The sequence below is a fragment of the Cavia porcellus genome, unplaced genomic scaffold (genome assembly GCF_034190915.1).
Source record: "Cavia porcellus strain 051 isolate PalLab524CR breed Dunkin Hartley unplaced genomic scaffold, mCavPor4.1 scaffold_38, whole genome shotgun sequence".
Lineage (NCBI taxonomy): Eukaryota > Metazoa > Chordata > Mammalia > Rodentia > Caviidae > Cavia > Cavia porcellus.
Window position 1 is genome coordinate 9,476,470 of NW_026947521.1, and position 13,950 is coordinate 9,490,419.

Consider the following 13,950-nt stretch of genomic DNA (forward strand, 5'->3'; position numbering starts at 1 on the left):
AAATACCGCAGTTCTGTCCCCAAATCAGCCCTCGGGGGTGGCGGTGGTGGTAACGGGGCTAGATCCGGGCCCGGATGGCTCCACAGGAGCGGGCGCGGGGCACCTTTGTCCGCACCCGGGTCCCTGGCCCCCGGCCGGCCCAGAGCGCTAGGTCAGCGGGGCGCAGGGCCCCTCCCGCTGGAGCCGAGCCAGGGCGGCGGGAACCTGGCGGGCTCGCTATTGTTTTTGGCGAGCACATAAATCCCCGAGTCGACCCCTAGTGCACCCAGGTTTCCTCCCGGAGGCCATTGGGTTTCCTCTGCGGCCCTATATAGAGGCCCGGGACCCGGGCTGAGCAAAGGTGCGCGCCCGCCGCGGCCTCCGAGAACAGCCCGGTTTTCCCAGCGCCTGTCGCGCCAGAGGTCTCCGCACCCTGAGGCTACTCGCGAGGTGGCTGGGAGGACACACCCCACCGGCGAGGAGCAAGAGGCGGGGAGAGAGAGAGGAGGCGGAGGAAAGGGGGGAGGGGAGACCGCTTCTCCAGGGTTTCCCTGACGCCAGCAGCAGCGCCCTGCGAGCGCGCCCCGCGCCCGTCTTCGACTTCGCGGAGGAGGGGGAGGGGAGCGGTCCCTTCGCCTGCCCTCGCCCCGGCCCGCGAGGCGGCCGCCGGGATTGGAGCGGGGAGGGCCGCACGCCGCGCCAGAGGCAGCGGGATTGAGAGAACGCGCGTGCGCGTGCGCGGCAGGGGAAAGGGTGGGGGAGCGCACCCGGGCCCCGTCCCCGCCCCCGCCGCCCGCTGTCTCCGCCCCCTCCCGGTGGTGTGTGGAGCCGGAGTCAGCGGCGGGTGGCGGCGCCTGGAACCTGGAGCCCGAGCCGCCGCCCCCTTGCTACCCCCTTCCCGCCGCCCGGGCATGGACTGACGAACGCCCCCTCTCTGCTCTACTCCCTCCCCGCCCCCCTGCAGGAAGGAGGCGCCCCCAAGTCTCCCCTTCTGCCTGAGGGGCCGTGCGGGCCGCCGGGTCAGGCCGTGCTGGTCCGGAGTCGAGCCTGCGGTGGGGGACCGGCTGAGGCTCGCGAGGGTAGAGGCGAGCGCTGCCGGCGCTGTCGCCGCCGCCGCCGCCGTCGCCGTCCGCTGCCTCGCGGGGCCGAGATGGCGGCGGAGCGGGGGGCCCGGCGGCGCCTGAGCGCCTCCTGCTTCTGGCTGAGCTGCCTTCTGCTGCTGCTCGCACGCCTGGCTCCCGGCGCCGGGGCCGCCAGGAGCGGGGCCCCGCTGCCGTCCGCAGGTGAGCTGGGCGGGCGCGGCTGCGCGGTTTTTGTTCGGGATCCGGGAGGAAACGTGCGGGAACTTCTCCACCTCGGCTCGCGGGGCTGGGAAGAAGGGGGTCTCGCGTGGGGAAGGTGGGCGGGAGGGGGCAGGAGGCACTACGAAGCGGGGTCGGGGCCCTAGGGTCTTGCTCTACGCTTTGTACCCGGAGGCAGGTTCACCCCTCGCCTGCTCCCCTCCCCCAGGCTCATCCCACTTGTAAGAGTGGGACATTCTTGTGCTCACACTAGCACCAGTAGAGGCCACTACACACCTCATTAAATAAACAATCGTACGGCCAATTCATTAATTTTCAGGAACAGGAGGGGGAGGGAGCTCGAACTCCTCTTTGCCTGGCCTGGGATTTCCCAGGTTCTGCAGCCCCAGGAAACCCCTGCAGGTCCCGGGAGACTGCGCTGAGATCGGAACCCGAGTGTGCGGCCTTCCCAGAGGGTATTGCGGACACACTTGTCTCCTTTAAGACCAGTGGTGTTCACTTAACCACGGGACAACTTGGAGAGCGGCTCCAAGTAATCATTGGATTATAGCCGGTCTTTCATTGTTTCTGTTATGAAATGCTGCTTTTTTGAGATTTGCAACTATATTTACAATCTATTAATCACTCTTAGGGAATTATCCCAGCATTGGATGTTAAGTACTGGTATATTGTTTTCAAGTGCTAACATATAAATATGTTAAACTTCGAAAGTCGTTTTCAGTTTCTTGCATATCATGGATCACTGGAATCACTTGCATTCTTGTTTCCAGGGGGCCAGGTCTTGAGTGTTGTTGAGGAGCAGAACATACTCAGCAGTTCAAGGACAGATTAACATGTAATCTGTTCAAATTGTTTGATCAAGGTGGTATATTATAAAACTTGACAAAAGTTTAACTTACTTTGGTGAGATACGAAGTTTTTACATTTGAAAGATATCTGATAGGGCACAGTAGTAACTTGTAATTGCTCAACCAGCACGTTTTACTTTGACCTATATGGAATATTTAAAAATCATATTGAAGTGTGACTTGGCTGATTTTCTTGAAGTGTGTTGTGTGTATCATGACTTACTAGTGTTAAGGAATAGCTTTAACCCTAAAGTCCCAATGAGTATTCATTATTAGTCTAAACAAGTACATAATAAAGTATTAAGGTCAAGTTGGAATCACTGATTCGTGATGTTTACTTGCACATTTAGCCTGTACAAGATTTAGCATACACCCTTCAGTCCTGAAATGTAGGTAACTGATCCAACTTCCTTTTCGTGGGAATGGACAAGAAAAGTGTAACAGTCTTAGAAAACAAGTTCTTCTTACTCTTTTTAGTTTTACATGTAAGTGTAGGAAATATGTGTGTTTCAGGTAATAGATGGAGTTTCTACTTAAAGTTTTGTTATTTTTTGAGTGCTAGTAATTTTATTACTTAGGTTAACAGTAATGAGAGCAGTGTCTTAGAAAGTGATCTTAACATGTTTCAGCATTAACTTAATCTGGGTTTTTATTTTGCACTGATGAGGCACAAGTCTGTATGCTTTCTGCCTTGAGGGAGTTTGCAATCTAGGATTTAGGTAGGAAAGATATTGATTCATCTACTAATTTTGACATTAAGTTATTGTGATAAGCACTACAAAGGAGAATAGGTTTTGAGAAAGTATGTGGGAGAATTAACCTAGTTCGCATCAGGGTGGCTCCGAAGTGAGGTCTAGGGGGTGATATAGAGCCAGCTACTTAGTGTACTTGGGTGAAGAACACAGATCCTGTCGTTCTCTGTCCAAAGTGTGTTCAGTTAACCTCCTGTCTCATTACAGAAGTGAAAGGAGTAGGCAGGGCTTGCCCAGTTGGGTCATGCTTTGTGGAAGAGGTCTAGGGAATGGAAAACTGAGGAAGGAAGAGCTGTAACACGCTCTCAGTACATCAGATGGTGTTTGTCAAATTTAATTTTTGTAGAGTAGTAGACTCAAATCTTTTTGTAGAGTGGTAGAGCAGTAAAAGGTGGAGAAAAACAGGTATGAGCACAGGATAAACATAGTTTTTTCATTTTAGGGTTGATGTATGGACATACGGAGGAGGAGGACAGTGAAGGACTGATGATAGCATAGCAAACAGTCAGCACTGAGGAAGGGTTTGAAATGAGTAGGCACACAATCTGGTTTTAGGAAGGAGGAAAAGATTAGTGAAGAGATTGTTGGGAGATGGCTTGCCAAAGTATCCATGCATTGCATGTCTCCTCAATTCAAAACCTTCAGCTTCTGCCTGAGGCCATTTACCTGATGACATGATTCCTTTCCTCACTCGGTAATCCATTTCTGTTTTGAAGAACTTCTAGAAGATTTTGCTTTATGAAGTACAGTTCTTGAATATTTTTTTCTCTTCTTTTGATCAGCATCAAACTATCTGATTCATTGCTTACTTTTAAGGGTTCATTTGTCTTTTCACTTTTTTCTCTCACCTACTCATTGAGTGTTGTTATCTATGTTTATCTCATTCTTTATATTCTTTCCTTGTCTTCAGTTGCTACCTGTAAGGTAATGACTATCCACTCTCTCCACATGCCCAATTGGTCTTTTCACCGAATAGACTTTGGTGCTCCTGCCTCTAACTTTCTTTATCCCTTTTCCCCAACAACAACCAATTCCCCTATTAGGGCTCTCAAGTTGTTGGGGTGATCCTATGAATTTGTCTTGTGTCACCTGTTGTTTGGCCATCAGTGTTTATCTGCTTGCCCGATTTAAGATCTAAAAGGCCTTCTGTTTCTCTCATTTCAGTAGTCAGTAGTTCTGTTTGGTTTTTATCTACTTGGTATTTTGTGAATCTATATTTCTTCCTCTTCATCCCCAACTGGACTAGCAATAGTGTCTCCATCAATCTCTTTGACTTCACTATTACCGTCAGGAAGGGTAACGGTCCTGTCCTCTTGCTGGAATAAGCTTTTTGACATATTTCCCTAAGCATGCCTCTGCCCCTCTTAACATCTCTTATTAGTGCTCCTCAGGTTGGGTATTAGAGTCCAAACCTTTGTGTTCTTTACCACCACTTCTCTAATCCCAATTTAAAGTCTCCTCTTTTGTCACCCTTAGTATGTACCTTGTGTTACACCAGGCTAACTCACTTTCTTGTCTCTATGTCCTTGCACGTGCTGTTCTTCTGGTTAAAATCAGTTCCCACCACACCTCATCCACTTCTGAAACTCCTTGTTCCACCAGTGACTTTGCTCTACCAACTTCTCTTCACAAAGAGTCTCCATAGTCCTTGTTCTCTGTTTCTGTCCCTTTTGGGATACTTTTTGTGTTACTTACTTTATCTTTGCGAGTCACCACTTCATGAAGATTAACACTGTCTTACTTGTCTTTTATATGTCTAGTGAAGCTGAATGTCTTGCACAAAGTGGATGACAGTAAATGTCTATTGAATGAGCGTTGAGTTGCCTTAGTTTTTAACTCCCAGGACCATCCTGCAAACATCTTGATGGCCTTTCACCTGTCTAATGGAATTTGTATATATGCATGCAAGTGCTTCTTGTGTGTGTGTGTGTGTGTGTGTGTGTGTGTGTGTGTGTGTGTCCCAGTTACCCTTAATTCCTTTAGTCATTTTCTGTAGTGTTCTGATTCTTTGTGAACTTGGTCATCCTCTTGGTTTTGCTGCCATTTTAGTGTTTGTTGGTTGTGTCATCTTTGGAAAGATTATTGATCTTGCTGAGTTGTCTGTAAAAAAGGATCCATGCCCTGATGTGCCTGTCAGAGGTGCAAAAGAAGTCATAGATTTCTGGCAAGAATGTTTTAAGCAGATAAGAAATGTGACTGCTGTTAGTAATATGTTTGAACATAAATAAGTGATGTTAAATAAATTGTGATATGGGAGAATGGATAAAGGATTTGTATATGGAGTCATGGGAATATAACTCTTGGTTCTACAGTTTCATATATCTTTAGGTTGGGGGCTCTAGGCAGGAAAGAATAATTCCTTATTTAATGGGATTGTCAGAATAAAATTGCTTATAAACTATAAATTATTGTATTGTGGTAAAATACTTGTAATGTTTCCTTATGAACTTTTAAAAATATACTATAATTGTATTAAAATATAGAAACTTTTCTGTTGATCCGTGTTGGTTTCTGCCTTCTGAGTTTTCTCTACATCAAGAAAAATATTGAGGTAACAGTAATCTTATTTTATGGTGTTTCTATCTAGTAGTCTTTTTTCCCCCAAATATTTTATTTCATAAGAGACTTCCAGGTGATTGGATGATGTTTGCCATTTCATTGTTTTGGCAACTGAGTAGTATTGTATCTGTAACGGAACAAACAAAGGAAACACCTATAGGCAAGATTCTATTGACCAGAGAGCTTAGTTAGTTAGATGAGGTCATGTCTTATGCTTAAGCTTTTAAAAAAAGTGTGAGGCAACGCAATCAAGTGAAAGAGGTTTTAAAAATACAGACCAAATTTTGTATTCATTTACAATGAAAGGGTTTTTTTTTAAATTCAAAACTTTTGGATATAAAAGACCAAAGAGGTTATTCAGATCCATTGCCATAATTTTGTTCTATTTCTAATTACTCTCTATATGGCTTGTCCTTTTTACACTGTAATTAGGAATATGTGCATACAACTTTTGATGTTTTTACTTAAATTTATAACATTTTACTTTATTGTCATATTTGAATCATTTATTAAAAAATTTAAAAGCACAAGTTCATTTTAAACAGTTTATAATACATTTATCACTTCTATCAGCAAATTCATTTTTAAGCCATGAATAACCATTTCTAATACTTTTCCCTGTTGTATTTGCATGTGTGCCCCTCTCTTTTTTTAAGCAAAAGCATGATTATACTATTGCTTTCAAATTGCATTTTTCACCTAACGGTGTTTTAGAGATCTTTGTAACCCAGTATATACAGATTATTTAAAATGTGTGTATCATATTCTAGGGAATGTAATATTAATAATCTCCTCTATTTATAGAACACATAGAGTTGCAGGCACTGCACTAACTCTATTACATGTATTTAATTTTTTTATGCAACTCTAAGAAAAAGATGACAATAGTCCCCCATTTCTGCAGATTAGAAAACTGAGCCTGAAGTGCCAGAGGTCTCATCGCTGTCATGTAGAAAATTGGGCACTTGAATACAGGTGTTTCTAGCCCAAAAGCCTCTGTTCTTTTTTTAATTTTTTGCTAGTACTGGGGTTGAATTCCTGACCAGGCAGGCACTTGTGCCACTGAGCTATATCCCCAGGCACCAAGCCTGTGTTCTTGGCACAATGTGGTGGCACAAGTCTGTAATCCCAGCTCTGGAGGAAATGAAGCAGGAAGATCACAAACTTGAACCAAACTTTGGCAGTTTAACGACTTAGTAAGACCTTGTCTAAAAATTTTAAAAGGGCTGGGGATGTAGCTCAGTGCAAAAGCCTTGGGTTAAATTTTTAGTGTAAGAGGAAAAAAGGCAACTAGCTATGTGTTTTGTTACTGAGATTCTGATATTGAAGATATTAGGAATAATGAGTATGATTGGAAAAATCTTACATTGCTTGTAAATCAATATATATGATTTTATTTTATATGTGTAAAGTAGCTTCAGGGCTCAGTTCATAAAATGTAAGTTCCATGTTAAGTAATTGTGAGGTATTTTAACTTACAATTTTATAATATCACAAATACTAGGTGCTAATATTATCACAAATACTTAGGCAGAATAAGCATCTAATATTTGTGGTGAAAGAACTGTTTGAGAATGCCTAAAATAAGCATAAGAACAGAAAGATCTTCCTATAAACAGAAATAATTATCTGGGATGAGGAAGATTTCTTCTCCGTTGCTGATGGACATGGCCTGTCTCTGCCCTGTTCTTTTACCCCTCTGTGCATTTGCTGATGGACATGGCCTGTCTCTGCCCTGTTCTTTTACCCCTCTGTGCATTTGCTGGCTGGGAGATAACATCTTGTCTCAGGAATTTCTGGAGTCTTATCTTACTTGAAATTAGTTTGGATCCAGTTTGCTGTCTGAAATGGAAAGAAAGGGAGAGTGAATAGGATAGGAGGAAGAGAGGGCTGGGCCTGGTTTATTTTTTCTTTGTTCCCAACTCTGAACCCCCGCCCCCATAGCATTTTACTAGCAGCATTGATAAACCTAGGCACTAAATTATGTATGTGGCTTTTTTTTAAAAATCGGTACTAGAGATTGAACTCACCACCATGCGCTTGCAAGGCAGGCACTTATGCTTCTGAGCTAAATCCCCCGCTGTATGTGGCTTTTTAATGTTTGGGTAAAGTTAATTGTTGATGTGCCTCTTAAAAAATTAAAAACTGTAAAATTTTGAATGATCCATAAAATAAAATATGAAATCATATGCTCCAGAGCCTGGAATATAGCTTAGTGGCACAGCACTAGCCTGGTAGGAACAAGTCATGTGTTCAATTCCTGGTACCAAAAAAAAAGAAAGAAAGAAAAATCTTATGCTCCAATTCTGTTCACAGAGGTAATCACTTTTAATAGCTATGGACTTTATATTTTATATATGCAGTTAAGTATTCAAGATGACAGTACATGTATAACACAAATAAGTTGGAGTATACTGTGCATACTGTTTTTTAAGCTTGTCTTAGGACCTCTTTGTATCTGCATATATATTTATCACAGTCGTTTTTCTCTCCATATGGTTTTATTGATGTATCGTAATCTGTATAACTAGAGTTGTGTGTGTGTTTGATCACAAATTTTTGAATGAAAACTATTGATCTATTAATTATCTATTATCTACTAATCTATAATGTATTACACTATTTCCTACTGCTAGAACAAAATACCTAACACTCAAATTTACAGGAGGGGAATTTATTCTGGCTTATGGTTTCTGAAGGTTCTGTCCAGGCATGGTTGGCTGACTCCAAGGCCAACCATGAAGTGCATGGTGGTATGGAGGAGCAAGGCTGTTCATCCTCTGGCAACCAGGGAGCCGAGAAAGAAGGGAGGAACCAGGGATAAGAATACACCCTCCTTCTGTGTCACACCCCCAAGTGACTTTCCTTTTCTAACCCAGCCCTCACCTCCTGACACATTTAACACTGATCCCACTGATGAGTTACGTCCCAGTCACCTTCCAAAACTTCCACCTCTGAACACATCAGACTTTCAGCAGGGGTGGGGGGATGTTTGAGGTGTAAAACCGTATTGCAAACAAATGGTGAAGTGAGCCTATTTTTTATAAATGTCTTGTGTTGGTGTGCAGGCATATCATGTAATGACTCTGTAGATGCAGAATTGTAAAGTAGGAGTACTCACATATTACATTCTGGGGGGTTATTTCCAAGTTGTTTGCCAAAAAGCTCTGATTTATACCTTGTATATTGCCACATACTAGTCATGTTCAGACTTCATAGTCTTTGCCAATTTGAGGCCACTTTGGACACTTTGAGCCTAAGAGGCTGGCAGAACATTTTTGTAAGTGGTTTATAGAATTAGAGCTCTGATGAGAAGTATAGGCTACACATGTGTGTTCTGGAATTAGCTAATGAAAGTGATCACAGTTCAAGTCATGAAAATAGAGCTTATCACTTAGGAAGAAAAAATATTTAGAGACAAAGATTTAGGCATACATCCTTAATTGAGTTTCCTAAGGAAAGAAATAACCTCTATTTATGGAGATACTGCAACTGTACTTAGAATAAGAATTATGTAAAATATTAAGGTTTGTTTTGCCCCTGAATAGCTTTGTGAGAAACGTGTATATAAATAAATGGAATAGTTCTCAAATATGTAATGCTGGTTCTCTGTCTAACCCCTACTCATGGTGTGACCCTGAGTTAGAGTGGTAGAGAGGATGATGGTTTATAAAAAGTTTTGAATAATTCTTTAAATAACATTTATAGTAACTTACCACTCACCATATTGGAATGAGGTGAACAATGAATGAGTTATCATGTGTCCATGTTAAAAATAGAGCCTATATTACCTTACTCATTCATTAAACATAGATTGTGTTCATTCTTGTTGTTATTATTATTATACAGTAGATGGAGAAGCTAGCTAAAAAGACAGGAAAATTAGATAACATAGATGTAATTTGGTTTATATTGTTACCTGATGGCTGGTATACTTAGGTTGTTAAGTGAGTAGTGAGTTTTTGGTGAAGAGAATAAAGATATATGTGTCCTGGGAAATTTGACTAAGTTCCTGAGAATCTGAGTGGTTTTGAAGCCGTACATAGTTTTTTAGATGGATAGTTTTGTTTTTTGGCTAGGAGATAAAGTGGTATGAGGCAGAGTAAAGACAAAAGCAAATGGAAATGTACTTGGTCAGTAAGTATTTCATGAAAGTTTCATTTTTATTCTAATGTTTATCATTTGTTACGTAATGGAGAAGTGGTTATTAGGTGAAGAAATCATAATTTTTAAAGATGATTGTGATGCTAGTAAAGAAGCCAGAGGAAGTATATTTGCTCTTTTGTTCTTACTTTCCATGACATTTTTTAACCTTTTTTGTCATTCCATGCTTCTTGTATTTTGAGACTATAATAATAGATGCATACAAATTCCGAATTATCTTTCCAGTGAGTGGGTTCTTATTGTTATCTTTAGGAATTCTATTCATCCTAAAGCTGAGCAGTCTTATTCTAATATAGCTGTATCAGCTGTGTTTTGGTTAATGTTTAAATGTTTCTGTTTTTTAATTTTTCTTTTCAGCTTTTTTGTAATCTATAGAAGACTTGTAATGGAGCATGTAGTTAGTGTTTTTTGTTGTATTTGACAAATTTTGTATTTTTAATGGGACATGGCTCTTTAATGTAATAACTGATAACTTTGACTTTACAGCTTCTATTTCATTTTTCTTTGCCCTACCTACTCTCTGTTTCCTTTTCTCACTTTTCCTTTTTTTTATTAGTTTTTCTTGTTTAGCTTGACAGTATAATTTATTGTTCATTTAGTGGTTCCTAATGCACCTTTGACTATACGTGTATCATTTCTTAAACAATATAAGGTCTTTATAACCATTTGCCTTTCCCTTCTGATTTTTATATTATTGTTATGTATGTTAGTTTTATATTTAAGATCTACAAGACATTTTTTTTAAGTCATTATTTATTTAGATCTGCCCACATGTTTACTTTCTCAGTTACTCTTCATTTATTTCTGTGTCTTTGAGTTTCCCTGTGGGAAGCTTTCTTGTGCCTGGAGAAATAGTCTTTAGTATTTACTTAGGTCTGCAGGAAATTAATTTTCTCAGCTTTTGACTGTCTCAAAACATTTTCATTTCGTCTTCAGTAGGGTACTGAATGTATAACTAGGAAGATAGTTTTTTTTTTTTCTGTCCTTTAAATAGTATGTCATTCCATTGTTTGTTGAACTTGATCTCCTTTTGGTGAATAGTCAGCTGTAGATCTTTTCTCCTTTGGTCAGTCTCTCTACCTCCCACTTCCAACCTTGGGCCACTTTAGTTGTGCTTGTGAGAAATTTAACTGTGTTATACCTGTTTGTGTTTTTTCATTGTATTTAACTGCTTATTGAACTTCTGGTATCTGGGATGATTACTTTCATCAGTTTGGGAAGGCCTTTGGCCTTCAAATATTTCTTCAGTCCCATTGGAATTTAGTTCACTTAGGCTTCTTTGCACACTTCTCTTTCTGATGGGTTCAGAAGAATTATGCTTTTTTAGCTTCTCTGCTCCCTGCTTTCCTTGTTTAGGACAGTAGCAATGATTTCTTTAGATTTCATACACTCTATCCAGGGGCAGCACTCCATTTATTGAATTCGTACTTTCACCTGTTGAATTTTTCTGTTCTAGAATTTCATTTTGTTTTATTTAGTTTTCATGTTTTTGTGGAAGCTTTCTACCTTGTATTTCTATATCTTTTTTAATCCTCTCATTATATATATTCTTGGGATTTATGCTCCTGAATTCTGGTGCTATCTTGACTTTTCATATGCTTGTTTATAATTGAGTTCTATGTACTGTATATGAAGGGATGATCTGCATGGTGGTGTCTTCTCTTAGAAAGAATTTACCTTTGCTTCTAGTAGGTGATCATATTAGCACTAATAATCTCAGGGCATTTTAATTCATTTAGGGGTTGAGATGATTTAAAACTAAGCTTTCAACCCTGCGAGCTGAAATACTTTGCTTCTTGGATATAGTCCTTTTGGGTCCTAAACTACATTCTAAGAGGTTTACCTGCCTTTTCAACAAGCCCTGGTCCCAGTTTTTTTCCTGGCAGGAACTGGATCTATAAAAAGCTGTGATCATCTCAGCCTCTTACGTGTAGCCTTTAGAATCCCATATTTGTGAGCAAAAAGGAGTTCCAAATACCAGGCAGCCTCTGGATTCTCTTGCTTTCTGAGTCTTCATCCCTCAATTCGTTATTGCTTCGATTGCTGTCTCTGTCTCTCTGTCTCTCTCTCTCTCTCACACACACACATACACATATTATATTTTATTATTTTATCTAGTTTCTTCAGTTATTCTCAGTGGAAGAGTTGATCTGAACAATGCCTCTTTTTTTTTTTTTTTGTCCTTTCTCTGATTTGTGTTGTGAGAAATTTTCAAGCATGTCTTTGTTTTCTGTGTCATGTACAATCTGCTTCTTATTGCCCCTACTGAATTTCTTAGAAAAGTTACTCAGTTTTGTGGCCAAAAGCAGTGTTTCTTTATTTCAGATTATTCTCTTTTCATATACAAAGTCTTCTCTTAAATTTCTTTGGGATTTCTGAATTTTGGAAGTCTAATGATTGGCTCAAGTTGATACAACAAGCCCTCAGCTTTGAAGTCTTTTGAATTATCTATTTGGACGTGTTTATGATTATGATTGTGGGATGGTGTCAATATGTGCTCCATTATTGCTGGTCAAGATGGACTCTTGACGCTTATATGGGCTCATGTTTAGTATTTCAAGTGTAAATGAAAGAAGGGAAATTTTTAGATTTGCAACAGTTTTCCATTGGTAGATCATTGTGTTTGTGATTCACAGGGAGTAGGGGCAATAAGACAACTATGAAACAGGAAGGTTTACTGCTGAAGCATTTATGTTCAGTTCCTGACGTTTTTTAAGATTCAGAACTCAGTGTTTTTATTTGACTGTGGAGCACTGACAACCTTTTCTTCTCCTTTCTCTCTCTTGTCTCTGAACTTCATTTATTATGTTAGCTTCAGCATGAGTGCTTCTGCCAGATGCTTCAGTAGTATTTTTTCTTGGAGGCATTATAAATCTACATAGTTTGCCATTGTTTAGTGATTTCCAGTGGAAATGCAGTTTTTTCCCTTTAGGTGTTTTCATTTATAGTTGTTTTTTTTTTTTTTTTTGTCTTTTTCATCGGTACCGGAGATCGAACTCACGACTGCCTGCTTTCAAGGCAGGCGCTTATGCCGCTGAGCTAAACCCCCAGCCCCTCATTTATAGTTTTAAGTGAAGATTGAGCAGAATATTGGTGGGCATTGAATAAATGTTTGAGCTCACTTTTTGCCATCCTAAATTGAATTTTTGTTTCCTCAGTTGGTTCATAGTTTGGTGTTTGATCCAATTAAAAAAAAATCTTTTAAAAAAATTATGCATTGGCTGAAGTACTACTAGGTTAATTAAATTCTGCCTAATAGGAACTGTTTGATAGAATGGAGAGTTTTATATTCACCAGACTCTGTCTCTGTGTTGTGTGTGTGTGTGTGTGTGTGTGTGTGTGTGGCGACTTTTCAGGGCTCTGTCTGGTTCTGGTATTGCAAACATGAGCAGGTCTCTTAAGCTTAGATAACTATTGTTGAGGCAGCGATACCTTTCTCTGAAGCCAAGAGTCTTTGGCAGAGCTAGAGCCACAATGTTCATTTAAAGTTTTTGGGTTTTGTCCATTAGTTACATAGTCAAATGTAAGTAAAAAGATATTGATGATTATTTTTATGTACACAGGAAGTGTTCCTATTAAAATCTTACATAACTTTTGATGAAATCACTCATTTTTTAAATACTAAATTTCAAATTCTCTGCTAGATGGCCATATCTAGCAGAATTAAGAAGCATTTATGTAGTAAATTCAGTTGAATTTACACTCATGTTACACTTACGTGGAAAGTAGGATGGCTAGGCTTTTATGACCTTGTTTTTTAAAACAAGGGGTTTAGAGGTATTATGTATTCATTATGCAATTTTTTAGTTAAAGGAAGAATTAGAAATCTGTTTCTGCCTTAAATCTAGAGTTTGCCAGTTGAGAAATAATGCTTTGGAAGTGGTTTGACAGATGGGGTATAGTTGAAGGAATTGAGAAAAGCAGGCAACTTGGAAAAGAAAATAGCTTGCTTTAAGATGCTGTTACAGGAAGAACAAGGTTATTTTTGTTACAGGCAGAACATGTTCTGAGGGGAGCTGGCTGTCTTCCTTTTGCATCCATCCAACTAGACTAGTTCAGTGTAAGGAAAGATAGTATGTTGAGTCTTCTAGCCTACTGTTCTGTCACAATAAGTTAATTTCCTTTATATGTTGTTCATTCTGGGTTGTCTGTGTTTTATTTATTTACTCTTATAAACTTCATGTGATAAACACTTCTGAGAGTTTTTTATTTTCTAATGCAGTGTTTTTCACACTTCAGTTGTTAAACATCTCAAAGTAGTGGTGTGCTTTATGAAACATTGTGAACTCTTTAATTACCTTAAACAAATGAAGTATACTTTTACTGGCTGTAAATAAGATGTATGTG

The 13,950-nt window shown here is 40.1% G+C and overlaps 1 protein-coding gene across 12 annotated transcripts in view; it reads left to right on the plus strand.

The window, feature by feature from the left end:
- The first annotated feature begins 805 nt into the window (after nucleotides 1-805).
- Neo1 (neogenin 1) overlaps nucleotides 806-13,950 on the plus strand; it is a 198,757-nt gene continuing 185,612 nt past the window's right edge. For 8 of the 12 annotated variants that reach the window (XM_003462198.5, XM_005000074.4, XM_005000069.4 and 5 more), the window contains exon 1: nucleotides 806-1,262. In XM_003462198.5, coding sequence (XP_003462246.2) covers nucleotides 1,130-1,262 — 133 coding nt within the window. In that variant the 5' untranslated portion in view covers nucleotides 806-1,129. The remainder of the gene's footprint in view (nucleotides 1,263-13,950) is intronic. The other 4 variants (XM_005000071.4, XM_005000072.4, XM_005000073.4 and 1 more) reach the window with 4 other exon arrangements.